This window comes from Lathamus discolor, chromosome 3 (assembly GCF_037157495.1).
Source record: "Lathamus discolor isolate bLatDis1 chromosome 3, bLatDis1.hap1, whole genome shotgun sequence".
In the NCBI taxonomy this organism is placed as follows: Eukaryota; Metazoa; Chordata; class Aves; order Psittaciformes; family Psittacidae; genus Lathamus; species Lathamus discolor.
This window is the reverse complement of record NC_088886.1, coordinates 65622665-65642650: the sequence shown is the minus strand read 5'-3', so window position 1 is coordinate 65642650 and position 19986 is coordinate 65622665. Positions and strand designations below refer to the sequence as shown.

At 47.3% G+C, this 19986-nt stretch overlaps 1 protein-coding gene and 1 long non-coding RNA gene across 6 annotated transcripts; one reads left to right on the top strand and one right to left on the bottom strand.

The window, feature by feature from the left end:
* Positions 1–1429: 1429 nt before the first annotated feature.
* On the bottom strand, positions 1430–19436 carry LOC136009629 (uncharacterized). Of its 4 annotated transcripts, none has more exons than XR_010610607.1 (7): positions 19233–19436; positions 18499–18599; positions 14890–15008; positions 5618–8213; positions 5216–5355; positions 4385–4612; positions 1430–4098 (listed from the first exon to the last, which is right to left on the bottom strand). It is a non-coding gene; the product is annotated as an uncharacterized LOC136009629 (long non-coding RNA). The 4 variants fall into 4 exon arrangements; XR_010610606.1 differs by having other exon boundaries at positions 5216–5699; positions 7762–8213; positions 19233–19433; XR_010610605.1 differs by having other exon boundaries at positions 5216–8213; positions 14886–15008.
* On the top strand, positions 3518–19321 carry LOC136009628 (hypoxia up-regulated protein 1-like). Of its 2 annotated transcripts, none has more exons than XM_065669637.1 (3): positions 3518–6379; positions 6513–6668; positions 19201–19321. In XM_065669637.1, exons 1-3 carry the CDS (start codon positions 6365–6367, stop codon positions 19270–19272), a joined length of 243 nt encoding a protein of 80 aa, XP_065525709.1. In that variant the 5' UTR covers positions 3518–6364; the 3' UTR covers positions 19273–19321. The 2 variants fall into 2 exon arrangements, with proteins under 2 accessions (XP_065525709.1, XP_065525708.1); XM_065669636.1 differs by having other exon boundaries at positions 6513–6688.
* Positions 19437–19986: the final 550 nt, after the last annotated feature.

Sequence of the window (19986 nt, the reverse complement as noted above, 5' to 3'; positions counted from 1 at the left end):
AAATACCAGTCCATTTGTTAGACATGGTCTGTGTTAAAGGATTTCAGGTTGCATTGTCCCTGCTCAGGCAAGCCCAGTATAGCTTAGTGCTTGTCCAGAATCCTATCCTGGTAAACAGGGTGTGTAAATTATTTCTTCAAGTGAGATTTTCCAACACTTGAACACATCCCTGGGCTCCTTTAACACTGTGCTTTCAACTCAATAAAGAGGAAGTATTTTTGTGTTCATATTTGCTGTCTTAATTGAAGCAACTGCTGTGGGGTTTGGAATTCTTCCAAACGCTTTTCTATCCTTGACGCTGGAGCAGGAGGATGCCTGGGTTAAGAAACCATTATGAATTCAGCTAGGAGCAGAGATTCATGAAGGATTTGGAAAAAGAACTTTCATTTCAGTGTTTTCCATTTTTGTCTGCATCCCACATGTAATTGAACGTCACTCATTGCTGCTTCGTATTTTACTAGCCTCTCCTGTATTGGTCAGCAACGCTTATTTGAAACTTCAGTTACAGTCTCTGTAGAGAAAGATGCTTCAGCTCAAAGGTGGATAGAAAGAGAGAAACTGGGTATGGAGGCAGAACAGTAGAATATGCTTCCCTGCTGAAGATCCTGATGGAAATCATCCATAGGCTTTGATAGCGTCTAGGAGATTTTCCAGGGTGTGATTAGGGCTGTCAGGAACACAGTTAAGAAAAATGAAAGCAGAACGCCCATGTAGAAAAACAAGGGGCACTGCAAGGGGAACATTACTTGTGTTGCTGTAATGCATTTTAGTAGGTCTTGCTGCAGATACCACTCTTGGATAATATTCTTCCTTGTTCTAGTCATCTGGATTCATTCTGAAAGCAGACTGAGGTTTTTCTGCATTGGTGATCTATAAAGTATGTGCAGAAAGTGGCCAGTCCAATTTGTGAGCATTTGAGAAACTTCTTTTAAGGGTGAAAAGAGCATCAGCTCAGTCTGATTCCTCTGGTGGCCTGAGTTGGTTCACCTGACTGGCACAGTGGTAGCAGGCACAACATGCAAACCACTGTGAACCTATTCAGCTTCTTTCCTCTGACCATCAGTGTCTTGCAGGGCTTCCAAAATGAATAACACAGATTGATGATTCAACTTAGACATAAGAGAGCTGATATTGCTGACATTAAGTCTGTGTTCCATCAACCTGGGATGTGTGCGATACAACCTTGTGTGAGACAGGAGAGGGGAAAGCTGTAAAGAAGATCTTGGGTGGGTGGTTTGTTCTGCCTTGTTTCCTGCCCTGCTGGAGCTGGCTGGGCCGTTGTCCAGACAGCATGTCAGTGTTTTCTTACTTCTAGGAAGAACTCTGGGTTGGCTGGCTTGGCCCTTCCACTTTCAGAGCCACAGGCAGTTCAGAGCATCTGCTGCCCAGAGCCTGGCTTTCTGCACTGAGAGAAGTAGTCTTTAAAGCATTTGTGAGGTATCAGAAAGTATTTATTAATGTGTTGGATAAAATCCAAGAGTGACTGTAAGAGTAAGAAGAAAGGGCTCACAAGATTATATAGCCTTAGCCTTGTGAATACCAGGCCATGTAAGTCACTGTGGAAGTCCCTGTGAAGCTTTCCTCTTCAGGTCATAGTTGACATAACAAGTTTGTCCCAATGCACTTAAATGTTCGCCTTCTAATAAGGAAACTGTTGGAACTTTGTAGTAATGTGGTAAATGATTGGCAAGCTTCCTGCAGTGCACTTAAGAAAACTAAAATCAAAGCCCAGGTTTATTCATTAGAATTCAGAATATTTGTCTGTCAGAAGCAATGGGAACAAAGTAAGTGGCTATTCTACCAAGATGCTTCAAAGTACCTAAGTATTGAAGTAATAGTGTACTGTACTTTGGCTGTAGCTGTCTTAAATCTGAGAAATCCTACTGAATGCCTATGACGGACCTTGTGGTTTTGTACTTTGGAGCTGGTGCACTGGGAGATGATGTGAGTTACTGCACTTTGGTTCAGTGCACTGAGGTTTTGTAGTTCCACCTGGCTGGCTGTGGACATTCAAACAGCAAAAGCCCTAAACCAACAAATCTTTGCCTCTGTCTGGTGTCAAGCACAATACAGTTTTGCAGTTGACTCTCAATGGGCTGTTACAAGTGAAAGGCAAATGAGTTGCTGGTTTGCGATGGGAAGCAAACTTACAATATTTTCCATTCTCAGATTGTACAAATTAACTTGGGAAGTTTGCAACTTCTTTAAACTGTGTTGTGTGAAATAATGTGCATTCTTGGTTTCCTGAATTCAGGATTGATTATTAAATGCTAGACTCTCGTGTGCTTTCACAGCAAAGAACTTCATATGAGATGCTAGGGCTCTGCAGCACAACTTGGTATAAATAGGTGGAGAACATGTTAAGCATTAGTAATCAGGATGCTTACAGTCAGCTCCAAAGCACTGCAGTGAATATGAGTATGTCTCTTGAATGTTCTTATGCAATAAAAGTATGGGACTGGGAAGGAATTAAGGTTTTTGGAAGTAGGAACAGTTTTTCTTCCATGTGAGCCTTCTGTTGCTCTAGGATAAGTGATAGAACAAACAGTGCTGAATCATGACTAGCATCTTACTTTGTATTGTAACAGCCCATCAAAGCTGAAATTGGTGTAAAAGCTTGTGATGAGAATCCACCTGAGGTGACATGTAAATCACTGACTGCACTGTGAGCCTGTGATTCACAAGGTACATCACACCCTGGTAGGTGCTTAAATCTGATATGTTTGAGGTATCAAATGTGTTTTATTGCTTTGTGTCTTTATGTGGACCAGAGCCTGTCTGAGGTAGAGCACACCAGCTCTGACAGCAGGCCTGAGCTTTTCAAATGCAGGATGGGAAGAGGATGCCTTGTGCTTTCCTATGCCGATTGCAACCTGCTTTTAGGCTGAGGTTAGGAATAAAAAAGTGGGACTTAATGCCATCCTCAGTGAAAGTCTCACTGCATAACTGAATCCTACAGCAAAGGGAAAGGTGTTTAGTTCAGACATTTTACTGTAGTTCCAACTCACGCATGTTGTGTTTTTAGCCTGTCAGTACAGTGCAGCTGGTGCAAGGTAAATGGTGTATTCAGCCTACTCTGCCCTGAAAAGAGCTGATATTTGGAAATAACTCATCCCTTTGGTATGTGCTTTTACAAATAGGTTACCTTCATAGATACCACCTGCTCCCAGGTATTTAATGTTTAATGCTGTTTCTCTGCTCAGTCACAATGGCAAATGGGTTCAGCCTTGATCTGATGCCTCAGAAGTGCTTGATCTTTTGGAGTTGGGCTCTTGGGACTTACCGGACTTAAATCTTTCGGAGCTGCTTATGTATTTGCTCTTCTGGGCTGGCATGTGCTAAACGTAGAGGGTGTGGCAACCACTGGAGATGAGTGTTCTCCTGTTGTGTGGAAGAGCACCTGCTTGTGACTAACAGCCCACACCAAGTAGGATGGGCAGATGGGATCAAGTATAACAGTGTAAAAATACTGAGTGTGTATTGGAGTGGAACTTGCTGTGAAATCTTTGGGTTTGGAAATCCTGTACTGCATTTTTATTACTATGACATTATAGCTGTATCCTTCTCAAGATCAGAAGGGCAAATGATTGGAACAGGCAGTAATAGTAGGAGATTTTAGGTACCTCATGTAGGTAGACCCCAAAGCTTTACTGGGGTGAGATACAGAGAGAATTTGAATGTAGTGGTAGTCATTGCCTAGAACCAGGTAGTGGGAGACAAGAGAAAACTTGATCTATTTTTCTGTGCTGCTTGGGACAATGTTAGCTGAAGCACTACGCTGGCTGTCACAGTATGATTGGGTTTCACATGTGGTTGGAGAGAAAAGGCCAAATACGTTCTCTATTTTAGGGAAGGGATCCATTAAAAACGATCAAGTAGTTAGTTTAAAAACCCCCAGAAACTGTGAAGGAACCAAAGCAATATGCTACAATGCCTCAATACAACCTGGAGGCTTTGCAGCCTGGGTGAAGCATGCCGCACTGGAAGTACAAGCGTAACACCCTGTAGTGGCTCCATGCAAGAGCTGAGAAGGTATTTTGGCATGGTTTCTTGGCACTTCAAGTAGAAAGCTTGTGCAAACAAGGAGACTGGAAAAGCCTGTAAAATATTGGAGACCCAGGTATTAAGAAGGGCAAAACTAGAATCAAGCAATACTTTCAAAGGGTGCTCAAACTGATGGGTCATAGTTACTTAAATGTATTGCAGGTGGGATGTCAGGAAGAGAATTGGGAGGAATTGTCCTTGACAATAAGGAAAATGGCAGACACACAATGATCTTTGCATCAGGCTTTGCCGCTGCAAACACTGGGCAGATTCCCACCCCAACACGTTCTTTGCAACGAGCAAACATGTCATGCTCAGTATAGAAACTGGGGGGAGTTACCTGGAGGGTCCTTCATTCACGCTGCATCTTCATTGATAGGGAAAGGCACAAAGATGGGAATAGCCATTTAGAAACTAGCCAAGGAATTCCCTGTTTATTTCCTTTGTTTTAAACTTGCAGTTAGTTTGGAAATTAGACTGTTCACTGTAGCTTTGAGATGCTAAAAGATCCGGAGACTGAAATTCTCTCTCCATGAAATGAGTGAGGTCTGCAGCAGCAGCAGGGTACCTAGGATCAATTTACAGTAAAAACATTAGACTGTTTTATGCAAGTAAGATAGCAGGAAAATGCCAAGACAACAATATACATCAGAGTCCTGAAAGAACTCTGAGATTAAACTAGAAAGCTGCAGGCAAATGGTGTTCAGCTTTCCACTGCTGATGGGGGTGCAGGAGGCCTGTGCAGTTGGCACTGTAACTCATAGAGGTCTCTAAGGAGAGCCTGGGAACAAGAAGCTGTTGGACATCTTGCTAAGATAAAACATTAGTGGTAAAGATGATGGACCCCTGCACATGGAGATACAACAGTTTGGCTGGCAAGAGCCACAGTGGCTTCTGGAAAAAGAAGAAATAATCTTGCCTTGGCTGCAACTCTACCATGTCTCTGCATGCATGTGGATAAAGGGGATGTAGTGAATATAACAGATGTTGTGGTGCCCCATACTAAACAGTGAGGAAAGAGTATTACTGCAGGAAGAGGAAAGCTGCTTTAAAGCTTGGAAGCTGGTTAATGGGCAGAAAGCAAAGGGTAGGGCTTACTGGCTACTACTGCAGTAAAGATGAACCAGCTTTGGGGGCCCCAGGAGTAAATGCATTCACTGTTCTAACTCACCAGTGCACTCAGTATTTGTATTGGTATCCTGGTGGAGGGAATGCGCAACAATCTTCCAGTGCGGTGTTGTAAGAAGCTCTTTCAGGTACTCACTGCAGAACTGATGGCAAAGCAAACTGGGCAGAATCTCCCAAAACTGACTGAGTGGACAAGGTATTAGCAGGTGAGTTTTGGGTAAAGATAGGTCAGTGCATCTGGGGGAGAAATAACCTACAGGTGTGTTTGTGATGCTGAACTTAAAATTGGCATTTACAGCTTGAAGGAGATTGGGCAGTCTTTATCAATAGCTGTCCAAAACCATTATCAATGTGTGAGTGGAAAAAGCCAACAGTGCTGTGCGTCATGGAGGAGGGTGCTGAGGCAGAGTTGTTTTCTTGTTATAGAAAACTTTGGTGCACTTACATGACAATTTGCTTGAGTATTACAGTTCTGCCTTCCATCCGTCATGAGTGAGAGTGGACTTAAAGAAGATGCAGACAAGGACCTGTAAAATGATGAAAGGGACAGAGCAGCTGCCTTTTAGGTAGAGAATGAAAATGCTGTGACTGGGACCCTGCAGTTCAGAGAAAAGGTACAGGGGCGGTATGTCTGAGGCTTATGGAACTATGAAGGCAGTGGATAGGAGAATGCAAAGCTTATGTGGTAAGTCCCAAAATTCTAGAGGCAGCTGATACATGGACGTTGGTTTGAAGCAGATCAAGGAACACACTTCTGTGTGGCTTCTGAACTTGTTACTGCAGGGGGAGGCAGTACACTTTCTGTTAGATCTGAGAATGTCTGTTGCTTTCTAATGATAGAATCATAGAATGATTCAGGTTGGAAGGGACCTTAAAAGATCATCCAGTTCCAACTAACCCTAGCTGACCTTAAAGGCCATCTGGTTCCTAAGCAGAATGCGGATGATGGTATAATTTTTAGGGAAAAAGCATCATCTTTGCTATATGTCTAACAGGGGATGAAAAGCTTAGTTTAGAATCTTGATCTGTGTTACAAGGTGCTTGTAGCAGGAGATGCATCGAGTTACCAGACTGGGGGGCTTTAGGGCTTCTCTATTTATGCTAAATGATTTCAAGTCTCAGACTGTTAAGTCACATCCTGCACTGAGGTGACTCCTAGTTACTGCTGTAGCTGAAGCACAGGCCCTCGCTGATGGCTGCAGTCGCTGTGAGTGCTGGTTTTCGTAAATACGTTTTTTTGCAGGGGATTATCTCTGCTGTGAAACGCTTGCCTGGGATTTCTATAGTTAAAAAAATACACAACTGTTCTGTTTTTTCCTTTGCTTGCCTGTGATGACCAGGAAGAAGAACGCCTGGCAGAGATGGGTAAAGAAGAGAAAGGGGAAGAAGCAAGCCCAGATGGCAGTGTGGAAGATGTCAGTGAAGAGCAGGGAGAAGAGAAGCAGCAGCCTCCAGGTCAGGCAGAAACTACCTCTCCCAGAGCAGAGTCCCAGAAGGTGAGAAGCTGGAGCCTCGGGTGAGCATCACGCTGAGGGAATGGGTCTTGGATGTAGGTGTATGTTTCTCACTGAATGGTGAGAAACAGTTGCTAGGTTCAGGCAGGCCTTGGTCAGACACAGCAGTGAAGCAGCTGTTTATTGAATGTTTGTGCAAAAACAGGCGTCCTGGCAAGTAGGCACACACAGCAAAGGCAGAACTTGGATTTATATTTCCTATCCCATCCATAAGTTCCCTCCCTTGTTTTCCTACTGGTTGGGGACTCCAAGGTTTACAGCCTATCCAGTGCTTATAATCCACATGCTAACTGTCCTGCCTCTGTTTATCCCTCCCTTTACTTGATTCCATACACCCCTTCCTCTTCTTTCTTTATTTATGTCCTCTAGGGTTTGATTTCAGAACTCTCTGGCAGACATGTGGTACCTCAACTTACTGTTTAACTACAGCAGCAGTTTGCACTGGCTTAGTTTCATAGGTTATACAAAGATAGCATTCTTTTTAACCACAGAGCGTGTCTATTGCCAGAAGATGACACTGTCTTTAACCAGCGCGTGTCTCTTTAAGTCCATGGTATTTCAAACCCTTTGTTTCTTTCCTTCAGTAATTTAGCCAGAGCCCTAATATTGCAAAGACTTAATGTTGCAGAGCCTTAACATTATAAAGCCTCTTACCAAATATGCAAAACCAAAAGTGTTTCTCTCACAGGCATCACCTACACACATAGAGCTCCTGCCCTCGCTTTGCCACCTAAATCTGTCTGCATACTACCCACCCTAACACCAATGGCTCTCAAAGTGCCACCAACAGTATCCAACCTGACCCCTATAATACCTAGTGACACTGACACTACCCCGCCTAACACCTTTGTTATACAAGCTAACACCTACACTAGCCAAATTAAAACCTATGCTACCTCAAGTGCCTCATACATGACCCAGCCTGACACCTGAGATACCTAACTCGACACCTATGCCACTTGACACCTACACTTCCCAACCTGCCACTGCCTGTGCCCCTTAACTACTGCCTGTATCCCTCCCAGTAGCACAACCTGCAAATACCCTACACTGTGTCCTCAGAGTGTGTCCTTACCTGCATGGGGCCTCTCCTTGGGCCTGCGTACCAACGATGTCCTGTCTGTCTCTTCACCATCCGCTGCTCATCCCTAAACACCCAAGGTGACTGCCACAAACCAGTGCCAAGCAGTGCCCTCCTGCATGGGCCAGTGCAGGTCTCCTCCTCATCCTCTGATGTATCCTCACCGCTCAGAGCTCGTGCCATTTGGCACCTTGCTGGGTTGGCATTGCTAACTAAAACCCACACCCTTCCATCGCTGGCCACTCATCCTCTTCCTCTTCTCCTTCTTCCTCCTCCTCACTACACCTTGCTGCAGAAAGAAACCAGGGCACCTACTGTACAGGATGATGCTGGCATTGGTGTTGCCCAGCTTGTTCATGGCCACACACAGGTGCAGCTGCCATAGTCCTTCTCTGAGACAGGCAGCCCTTGCTCTCCATCTGTGCCCCTTTCAGCCCATGGGTAATCTGCAGGGTTCAAAGACACATGATGGTGCTTAGAGTGCAACATGCTGTGCTCCCTGCCCTTCCCACCAGCCAAGTCCTACGCATTCCCACTCCCGTCTCCCCACATCCCTCCAAGACAAGCCCTGACACACTCGCCATTCCCTAACCCATCTCCCCACATGACCTACGTGGCTCACATCAACCCTGCCAGCCATCGCCATCAACTCTGAGAGAAACAAAACAGACCCAGCACAATGAGTTAGCCAACTCTTCCTCCACACAAGGCTCTCGACCACCTTGGCTCTCAGTTCGCATTCTCACTGAACCACTGAAACTCCACCACGCGAATGGGGAGGAGAATTATAGAAGTGCAGCACCCACAGGTTGAGATAAGAGCATTGTAATAACTACTGCATTATCACAGAACCATAGCACCAACCAGGTTGGAAAAGACCTTTAACACCAGCAAGTCCAACCACTCCCCAGCACTCTCTGCTGACCCGCAAAGCAGCCCCCTAAATGCAAACATCCAGACCTTGCTCCTAAGCCTAAAGTGTTAGGACAGAAACCAGGAGCTGAGCATTTCCTACACAGGGTGCCATCTAGAACAGCGCCACCAATATGGATATCCTCACTTACTTACACACCTAAAGCTCCATCTCTGTAAAGGCGCACTGGACAGCCCTCTCTGCTGACCCACAAACCAGCTCCCTAAACGTGAACATCCAAATCCTGCTCCTAAGCCTAATGTGTTAGGACATAAAGCTGGTGCTGGGCATCAGCTACACATGGTGCTCTCCGCAACAGTGCCACCAACACGGCAATCCACCCTTGCTTAGCCACCTAAAACTCCATCTGTGTGTGACCTTGCAAGCTAACACTCTCAGATGCTCCATAAACCAGAACTGTAAGTGAGAAGCTCCAGACTCTGTACTGAAGCATAATGTGTACGGACAAACACATGTAGCTGGTCAGGTTCTACACAGGGCACCCTTCAGTATGGTGCCACCGATATGGATATCATCACTTACTTAGCCACCTACAACTCCATCTGTGTAAAGCCTCACTGGATAGCAGTCTCTGGTGAAACACAAGCCAGCTCCCTAAGTGCGTATGTCCAGAAACTACTCCTAAGCCTAACGTGTTAGGCCAAAACCAAACAGCTGAGCATTTTGTACACATGGTGCCCTCCAGAACAGTGCCACCAATATGGATATCCTCACTTACTTACATACCCAAAGCTCCATCTCTGTAAAGCCTCACTGAAAAGCACACTCCAGTGAATCATAACCCAGCTCCCTACACGCAAACATCCTGAATCTCCTCTAAGAACAGAAAAAGGAGCTGTGCATTTCCTCCAAATGGTAGCCTCTGGAATACTCCCAACAATATGGATATCCTCACTTACACACCTAAAAGTCCATCTCTGTAAAGCCTCACTGGACAGCACTCTCTGCTGACCCACAAACCCGCTCCCTAAATGCAAACATCCAAACCCGAATGCTAAGCCTATGGTGTTAGGACTGGTGCTGGCCATCAGCTACACATGGTGCTCCATAACAGTCCCACCAATATGGATATCCTCAATTACTTACACACCTAAAGCTCCATCTGTGTAACGCCTCACTGGACAGCCCTCTCTGCTGACCCACAAACCAGCTCCTTAAGTGCCACTCTCCACACCCTGCTCCTAAGCCTAATATGTTAGGACAGAAAGCTGGTGCTGAGCATCAGCTACACGTGGTGCTCTCCACAACAGTGCCACCGACACGGCAATCCACCCTTGCTTAGCCACCTAAAACTCCATCTGTATATGACCTTGCAGAGCAGTGCTCTCAGACAGACACCCCACGAACCAGCTCTGTAAGCGTGAATGTCCAGACACTGTGCCTAAACCTAACCGCTGAATCACAGTCCAACTCCCTAAACTCAAATTTGGAACAAGTCCAGAGGAGGGCCACGAGAATTATCAGGGACTGGAGCACCTCCTGTATGAAGACAGGCTGAGAAACCCTCACAGCTAAGGCTAAGGAGCCAGGAGAGACAGCTGGGTCTGCCCGTCAGCTACACATGGTGTCCTCCGCAACAATGCCACCAACACTGCAATCCACCCTTGTTTACCCACCTAAAACTCCATCTCTGTATGACTTTGCAAGGTAGAGCTCTCAGACACCCCATAAACCAGCTCCCTAAGTGTGAATGTCCAAACCCTGTACCTAAACCTAATGTGTTAGGACAAAAACAAGTAACTGGGCACATTCTACACAGGGTGCCCTCTGGAACAGTGCCATTAACATGGCAATCCACCCTTGTTTGTCCACCTAAAACTCCATCTGTGTCAAGCCTCACTGGACACCACTTTACGGTAACAGAGACACCAGCTCTCCAAGTGCAAATTTCCAGACCCTCCTCCCACAACCAATGTGTTAGGTCAGAGACAACAATTTGGGGATGTCCTACATATAGTACCCTACAGAACAGTCCCACCCACATGGATGTGCTCACTTGCACACCTAAAACTCCACCTGTGTAAAGCCTCACTGGACAGCACTCTGCGGTGACCAACAAACCAGCTCCTCAAGTGCTAACTTCAAGGGAAGCACAAAGTTCAGCCATGGCATCCGCTAACAGTACTCCATGCCTAGGGCTCACTGCCGTACTAGGAGATTGCTCTAACTGGGGGTTGCTCTGTGCCCTGCCACCACCCCAACCAGAGCTGCTCCAGTTCAAGGGGACTGTGATGGGTTTGCACACGGGGTATGGCAAATGAGGAGCAATTTGGGGCTCGCTTAACGCAAAGGGGTTGATTTGGGGTTGCATAGACCTGGCACATCAGGCAGTCCCACCACTCTCTCAGGCACGCTTTTGATCACGGCGTTACTTCCACATCCAGCCTATGGTGCTGCAATTAATTCCATCTAACTGGTCCATCTTTGCCTGTCTTACTGCCATACCAGTCCAGATGCTACATTATTCCCACCCATCCCAGCTCTGACACCCACAAATGAAACCAATGCCAAGAAACCAGCTGCCAGCCAGAAAACCATTTCACTTTATTCACCTTTCTATTATTTGTCACCCCATATGCTCATATTCCATAGGTTTCCATGTTGCTGGTTAATAGTCAGAGGGAAAGGGAAGGGGGGATTCTTCTGAAGCGTTTGTTTCCATACACTTTTCCCCCTTTTCCTTAGCACTGCACAGACGGGTCACGCCTCAGGGTCTCATGACAAAAGCAGCCTTTTCCTGCTGGGGAAAGATGCTGAGAAAGAAACTTTCCTCCGAGCTCTAATCCCAGATTTCTTCAGGCTTCCCATGGCTCTTCCTATGCTAGAGCACAAAAGAGAGCGTGTCCTCCAGGCTATCCCAGCACACCAGTCTGGCTCCAGCGGTCACCCAGCCTTGCACATCTACAAAAATGGCACAGTAACGGAAATTGCCTCTAACAGGAGGAAATAACTTGCAGTGACTGCAAAAGCAAATGTCCCATGAGGTGGAAGGAGCCCACAATTAAAGCCAAAATGCGGTGTTAAAACCAGAGGAGGATGTAACCCTCCCAAAACACTATGGGGAAACCACACGTAGACTCCACTGAAGGCACAAAACCTGAACTGCCAGGGATTGCAGGCCATTAGCTCCTGGACACAGGGCAAGGAGAAGGGAGCTACCTTCAGCCATCACCTCCAAGAGGCATTCCAGTCAAAACAGCAAAAGCCCAGGACTCAGCACTGGGATATGTGGCTATTTCTTGGCTCCCTGTGCTCCTTTTCTCCCTGGGCCTCAATTGATACATGTGAGAAATGGGGATGATAATAGCCACCTAACAGCAGCAGTCTCAGAAATATTAGTTCTGCTCAAGCAGGTGAGTGTCTGGGCTTACAGAAGCGACCCTGCTGCCATTTCCTGAGCCTGAGGTCTGTTTGTCTGCCCTTAACACTGAATCACCAGCTTGTTTCTGCTCTCTAACAGGGAGTCAGGGTAGTGGTCAGCTAGCAAATGCCCCCTCGAGCATCAACTGCAGCACTGTGAGAGGAGAGGAGGTCTGGGGCTGGCTTTGCCTCAGGACAGGAAGCTGGTGCTTGGAATCACCTCCACACAGTGAGCTCCTCTACAGTGCCACCACCATCGTGGCAATCCGCCCTTGCTCTGCCACCTAAAACCCCACCTGCGTACTTCCCCTCTGCCCAGGGCACTTGGGTGTCCTGGAGCACGGCTCCAGAGTGCAAACATCAAGAACCTGCTCCCAGACCCGACATGCCAGGATAGAAAATTGGTGCTGGGCAACACCTACACATGGAGGCCTTCAGAATGGTGCCACCAACATGGCAATCCACCTTTCCTTTGCCACCTTAAACACCATCTGCCTACTTCCCCTCTGCTCAGTGTGCTCCAGTGTCCTAGAGCATGGCTACAGGATGCAAACATCCAGCCACTGTTTCCCATGCCCATAGTGCCAGGACAGAAAGCTATCACTGACCTGCCTGGACTGGTGCCACCAATGTGGCGATGCACCCTTGTTTGCCACTTAAAACACCATCTGTGAACTGCCCCTGCATTCAGCAGAGCACAAGACAAGACTGAATTTGGGGGTCCAGAGCTCCCTAAATGGTCAGTCAGTGGGAGCCTTTTAGTGCTCTTCCACACTTCCCACACTGAGAGACTATGGAGAGGAAATCAAGTGCTGTGATTTTAAACACCCCTAATAAGAGACTCTTGCCAAAACAAGGAGAATCCATATGCAAAACACCACTGTGCTGCAAATGCAAAGCCCCAGAGCAAACTGAATGAGTAAAGAACAGCTCAGATTAAAGTTAGGCAGCATCCTGGGTGCTACCTAGTGAGATGACACTTGATCATCTTTCATACCCTTCTAAACCATGCCCAGCTGAAGTCTCTGCTAACCTAAAGGGGATCATTGCCTTGCCACAAAGCAGACAGCTGGAACAGCTGCAGAATGACCCTGCTTCTCTGCTCCAGACCAGCTCCTCACCAGCCAGTCCTTCCACCCCTTTTTTTCCTTCCCATGTTAACACTTTCCACCACAAGAAGGGCTCCCACCCACTGCAAAAACTCAGCTTACACCCTTTGCTTCAATGACCTCAGTTGCCATGCGAGCACATGTATCTCCCCCCAGGACTGCAGCCCTATAGCTCTGCCAGAAAGGCTCGTTTACAGTTTGCTCCTTCATTATTACTTTTAAAGATTAAATTGCTTCCGTTTCAAGGGAAACACTCTGGGAACTCCCACAGGATACAGTCATGCATTCGACCGATGTATTTCAGGGTTACAGACACCTCAACCCCAGCTGATTCTCCCCCTCCACATCACAGCATCTACCCATTTCCATCACCCGCCACTTGGTTATTCCTTTCCATCTCTGCAAAACTGACTATGGCATTTGGATATTGCTGTAAAATTTCAAGTTCGGGGAGGAATTTTAAGGGTTTTTAAGTTCTTTTCTCTTTTCAAGGGTGGGGGAAGAACATGAAAGTGCTAATTTCCTTCCCCAGTGCATCCATTCATCTCTCTAAGCCATGCCGGTTTTCATCTCACAGCTTGACTACTGCAGAGAGGTATATTCCTCCCTATTACATTCCATTCCTCCCTCATGATGCACCTCCAATCCTGACATGCTCAGTGAAATCCAATGCTAAGTCAGTCATTTAAACGGTTTAGGAAAGAGCATAATCCTTCATGTTTTATTACACTGCGTGTTCTGTGGAAACAGCATTACACAAACTGCTAGAACTACAGCAGAGGAAGCCTCAAAAAAGTACAGCATCAAACCCAAAGCAACACAACAGTCTGCCATCAAAACCACCCCAACATTCCTCAGCTTGTTTGCAACATCTTTAACAGGAGATATTATCAGCCCTTTCCTTGCTCACAAGTAATCATCCACTTGCCTCCTCCCAACTCAACCTCCAACTGACCAGGACAAAATGCGTCTTTCCAAGGCATCCCTTAGAACCTGCAGCGGCCTCTCCTCTGCATGTCCAGTTTACAGAGAAACCATTGCAAGGCGGATCGGGCATTTCTGGACATCACTCGCAAACCCCAGTGCAAAGCTTGTCAGCAACAAACAGATTAACTGCTAGGGAGGTGAAGGTAGATATGGGCCAAGCTTCCAATCACCGTCTTGCCAGCTAATATTTAGAAATGCTTTTCCCAGGCCAGCAGAAACCTGTCTTTTAACCTAAGGGTGCAATGCCGCTTCCTTCATAACAGACTTTAAGAATTCAAAGTTACTAAGCACCTATCTCTCTTGCTTCAGCTCACACAACTACTTCTTTCTCGTTTTCCTTCCATCACAAGCATTCAAGTCCCAGTAAACATTAGCAAAGCCCTTTACACCTCCCATCAGATTTCCAACACCCTGGTGTGTTTCTTCAGAAGCCTTCCCAGCCAGTAAAAGTGGCCCAAGCTAATCATACTTGTTACTTAGAGCCATCCTTGCTTGCCATCTCTTTCAAACAGACTTCAGCAGGAGCATAAGGAACAACATCTTTCCAGATAGAGTTGAGTCTGATCTAAGCATAGGTATTTTCTACAGAAAGACAGGCTTCAGATTCCTCATCTGTATCTATATACAAAGCTAGCCCCAAATTTCTCAGTTGCTTCTGGGTAACACATAACTTGAAATAAAGCAATTTTACAGGTTGTGTATGATGTACAAAAGCATATAGATATTACTTGCCATCAGACGATGGAGTTCCTGGTATGCAGGGAGAAGATAGAAGGCCTCCCAGCAGTCTTCCCTGGATTTCCCGTACTCTTGCTCTGGATGATCACATACAGACAAGAGCAGCAACAAGGCTGAAGAAAAACAGACAGGAATTAACAACATTAGCCCAGCAAAAGCATTACTAGAGTGCTCCAAGCCTATTTGCTAGTGCAATCCAGCAGCATCACAGCTCCTTGAAACGTCAGGGAGTGCCAAAAAGATGCAACCACTTCAGAGAATGTGCTAGAACCCTGAAAAATGGCTTTAGACTTTTCTGTTTCCCCCCATTTTCCTTTGAACCCTTTGCTTACTGTCCGTGCAGGACTACTGTTGCCAGCACACTCTTTCTGCTGCAGCACAGAATGGCCGATGCCTGTGTAGCTCACTCAGACCTGAGGCTGAGAAGGACTATTTGGTGCTTACTGGTGGCAGCTGCCTTCCAGAGAAACATGGAGGGGGGCAAAATAAAAACAGCAAACTGGAAAACGCAGAGAAACAGTGGAAAATTGCTGTTCTTCCTGGTTTACAGGTAGGGAAACTGAGGCACAGACTGCTGAAATCTGTCCAGAGAAGCTCTAAGGGGAAAGGTGGAGAACTTGTAGGCTTTACAAGGACACAACCTGAATCTTCCTTCGATCTAAAGGCCTCACTTTGCCACCTAAAAGTCCATCTGTGCACTGCCTCTCTAGCACCCACTCCTGGGCTTCCCGGAACACAGCACACAGGGCGCAAGCATCCAGCCCCTGCTCCCACAGCCGAGGAGCCAGGACAGAAAGCTGCCACTGGCCATCCCCTACACGGGGTTGCTCGTCATATTGGTGACACTGTTCCAGATGCCTCCATATGTAGGTGATGCCCAACACCAGCTTTCTGTAGCGGCTCCTCAGCTGTAGGAGCAGGAGATGGATTCTTGCGCTCTATGTGCTGTGATTGAGGATACTCAAGAAAGCTCAACACAAGGGCAGTGAAAAAAACTGAGGATAAAGCATGGCTGGACTGCTAGGTTGGTGGAACTGCTCATGAGATCACCAGCTGGAGATGATGGGCAACAACCACCAGGCAACGCTGCCACCTTCACCAAGCTACTGACATTTCAAACATGACTCCTGCTTCCACCTCCTTGTCACTGCTCTACTTTGGGTCTCCTAGCAGTAAAGATTTCAGCTAATAAAACAATACAGAACAGAAGTGGCAAAAAGCAACCTCAGAACTCTGCTTCCAGTAAAAAACATTCAGAGCCCAATAACAAAAAATGAAAGATGGTCCAATAAGCAACCTTAGAAAACCTAAACCCCTCCTATAACACCTCCAAAAAGAAAACCTTACAGAGATGCTAGTTAAAACACACACTGGGAAACCTTGACACATCCTAAAGCTCTTCACTCAGCTGATCCAGTGCAGCAAACATCAAAACACAACAGCACAAAATACCACAGGACTCCAAAGCTACAAAAGACAAAATAACCCCCAGAGAACTCACCCTGCTGAGGCCCAAGAGCTGAATGAGCTCCTCTCTCCAACACTGTGCCTTTATACCCCAGGCAACACCCACAAGCCCTCCCTCAATGCCCTGGGGCAAACCACCACCTGGGATAAAAGAGGTAGGATGAGCAGTGCTTTGTTTTTGGGCTGATGTCTGTAGCCCAGAAGGGGTCCCAGAGAGAAAAGGGTTCTTCAATAGGGCAAATCCCAATGTGCTTTCTCCAGGAGTACATCCCCACTCCAGGATGCTGGAGAGCTGGCACCAGAGAGGTAGTGTGCAGATGGAGTTTTTTGTGACTAAGCAAGGGTAATTTCCCTTGTTGGTAGTTCTGTTGTAGAGGACACTGTGTAGCTGATTCTCAGCACTAGCTTTTTGTCTTAACATGTACATTTGGCTTAGGAGCTGGGTGTGGATGTTGGCTCTTGAGGAGCCGGTTTGTGGGTCAGCGCAGATTGCTGTCCAGTGAGGCTTTACATAGATAAAGCTTTAGGTGTGTAAGTAAGTAGTTGAGATTATCCATATTGGTGAGACTTTTCTCTCCTCGAAGCAAAAAGAAACAAAGAAACCCTAAAAAAACCCTCAGCAAAAACTGAGAAAAACGCCTCCAAGGAGCAGCTCGTTACTTCAGTACTGTAATAACTGCCACTTACACAGGTACACTCACCCCGAAGAAAAGAGGGGGGGCTCTGCCAGGAAGAGACGAAGGGGATAGCAACCCTAAGACTTCATCCACTGAGCATCTTGTACATGAACACACCTCTCAGCTTTTCATGCTTGGGGAGTGTGGGCCAAACAGCCCCAGCCTTGCCCCGTCGTCAGCGCAAAGGTCTGGAATGGTTTTTGGTACAGATGCGCCGGGAACAGAAAAGGGTCAGCCCTGTCCGCAGTCAGCAGCTGGTGTCCCTGGAGGACGGGGGAGGGGCCGTTTCGCAGCCCGTTGCGTCTACGGTACCAAAAAAGTGGGCGTGTGCTGCCATCATGTGTCCAAACATCGGTACTGCAGGTGGCAGTGTCCAAATCTCGATCCTGATGGGAGGGGGAGCCGTGCTGTGGCGCCGGGCACCGCTCGCTGCTCCCAGTCCCTGTCCAAAATCCGGCATTGAAGCGGGCGGTGATGGGGGTTTGGGCTGTGTGCCTCCGGGCGCCGCTCTCCGTAGGCCAGGAGACTATCGGTGCTGCCCTCCTGTGGCCGAAATTCGGTACTGCACGGGGTGTAGAGGAAGGGGGGCACGTGTGGCGCTGTACCAACCAGATTTAGGATTTACGATTACTGTTTCTGGAGAGGCATCCATGGACACTCGGAGCGCGACTGGGTCACTGAGCTCGTTCTGGCTCTCGAGCGGCGGGAAACCGTCGCGGGGGGCAGGAATCCATGGATGGTCTAGAACCCATGGGGGGGAGGTACCCATCAGTGGTCTAGAACTCGTCAGGGTGGGGGGGGGTGTCTGACTGACCTTTTGCCCTTTGACCTGTGCCCCTGATCTATGACATTGCCTTATGATCTTTGAGTTCTGACCCTTGAGCTTTAAGCCCCCAGCTCTTGTCCTTGACATTTTTCCATCAAATTCTGACCGTTACCCTTTCGCCCCTTTACCTCTGACCCCTGATTCTTCACCTTCAACCTTTCACCCGTGGCTTTCTTTTGCCTTGCACACTTTACCTCCGACCTCTGCTCCATGGACCCTGATGGTCGACCTTTGACCTCTGACTCATGGCCTTTTACCATGACCTCTGTCCTTTTTGCCTATGCCATTTGACCTGCGACCCTGTATCATTTGTCCTCTGCTCCTTTGACCACAGCCCCATTGCCTCTCTTTGTGACCTTTGACCCCTGACCCTTAACCTATGATGCTCCCTGTGGAGCCACTGCATCCACTTTAATCCACTCCAAGCCCTATGGAGCACTGCATCTTTGATGATGCTAATGATGTCATCGTGGTCCTGGTGACATCATGACACCTGGAGTCAATAAAAGCCATGGGACACGTGTTTTGGGCCTACAGGGCTGGGGGGTGGGGATGCTTATGGGTCACTGTAGGGTATCTATGGGGTGTCACTGGGTTGCCATGAGGCAGTATGGGGGCTGCTGTGGGTCTCACCTTCGCGAGGGCTCAGGTCAATCCTAGTGCGTGGGCCGTGCCTGGTGCAGTCCCTCCAGCTCGATTAAACTGGACTGCACTTAGCTAAAACAGGAATAAAGCTGAAAAGTGAATAAAGACCAATGAAAGTCAATAAACCTGAATAAAACAGAGTACAAGTGAATTAAACAAGAATGAAAAAGCATAAAAGGGAATAAATCTGAGTACATTTCCAAGAAAAGTAAATAAAAGTGAACCAAAGATCACTCAAAGTAACTAAAAAGCAAATAAATCTGAATAAAACAGCATAAAAGTGAATTAAAAGCAACCCAAAAGCAAGTACATGTGAGGTCAAAAGTGACTAAATGTGAATAAAGGTGACTAAAAAGCCAGAATAAACCTGCATGAAGCTTGTGGAGAAAAGCTGTGGCCTTGCCAAAATTACACAACCTGCTGAGAACAGTGAAAAAGCGCAGAATATACAAAAGACCTATGGTTCTATGAAAAAGAGAGCGTGTAAATAATGTGGTAACTTGTTAAACCTTCCAGAACTTACTTACCCTCGTGAAACTCTATTGCATACCCCATTATTCCCCCCTTTCTCATCATCTATCCCATTAAACCCCCATTATCGCCCCTTCCTCATCATCTCTCCCTTCTAAGGCTATTATTCCCCCCTTCCCCATCAGCCATCCCCTTTAAACCGCTTTCCTCACTTCACAGCCGCCTTCCCGCCCACCAAAGCCGGAACAAACCTTCGCCCAGCAGCTCCTGGACGTTCCTGCGCCGAGCTGAGCCCCGCGAAGCTTCATAGCCGTTCATATGTTGAAGATATAGCCGCATTTCAGCCGCCGCCGCCGCCAGCCCCTTCTTCTTCGCCGTCCGCTGCCATCGCTCCCTCACACCGAGGCGCACGCTGATTGGCCGCCGGTCGCTAGGCAGGAAGGCGTCCCCTCCACCGTGCGCTGCAGCTAAGGGAGTGGCGGCCAGGGATTGGACGACGCTGTCCCACCGCCTCCATATCCCGCCCTCGCTGTGAGGCGAGCGGCGCAGTGATTGGCTGGGAAGCGGGAGCGGTTTAGGTAGTAGAAGTGGCTATGGCGGCCGTCTGGCTCTTTCCGGCAGCCTCTAAAGGGGCGGAAGGGGCAGCGGCGAAAGGCAGGAGGCAGGGACTGTGGGGCTCACGACTCATCAGCACTAATTAGCGGTAGCATTCGCAGGGGTCGGTTTATCGATCCGGTTTGTCTAACTTATTTGAGTTTATTTAAAGTTAGGTGAGTTCATTTACATTCATTTGCGTCTATTGAAATCCATTTCAGTTTATTTAAACCCATTCCAGTCTACTAAAGTCTGTTGAAGTTGTCCATTCGGGGACACTCGGGGTGGGCTTGGAACATTCTAGCTGCTTTTAAGGCCGTTTGGGACACTTTGGGGGCAGTTTGCTTTGGTTTTTAATACTCTTGGGGTAATTCAAGCTGGTTTTGGCTGAGTTTTGTGTAATTTAGGTTG

Excerpts from the sequence above, each read along its gene's own strand:
- LOC136009628 (XM_065669636.1), top strand. Across the intron at positions 6,689-19,200 it reads GTGAGAAGCTGGAGCCTCGG|CCGCCTTCCCGCCCACCAAA; the intron begins GTGAGCATCACG and ends CTCACTTCACAG.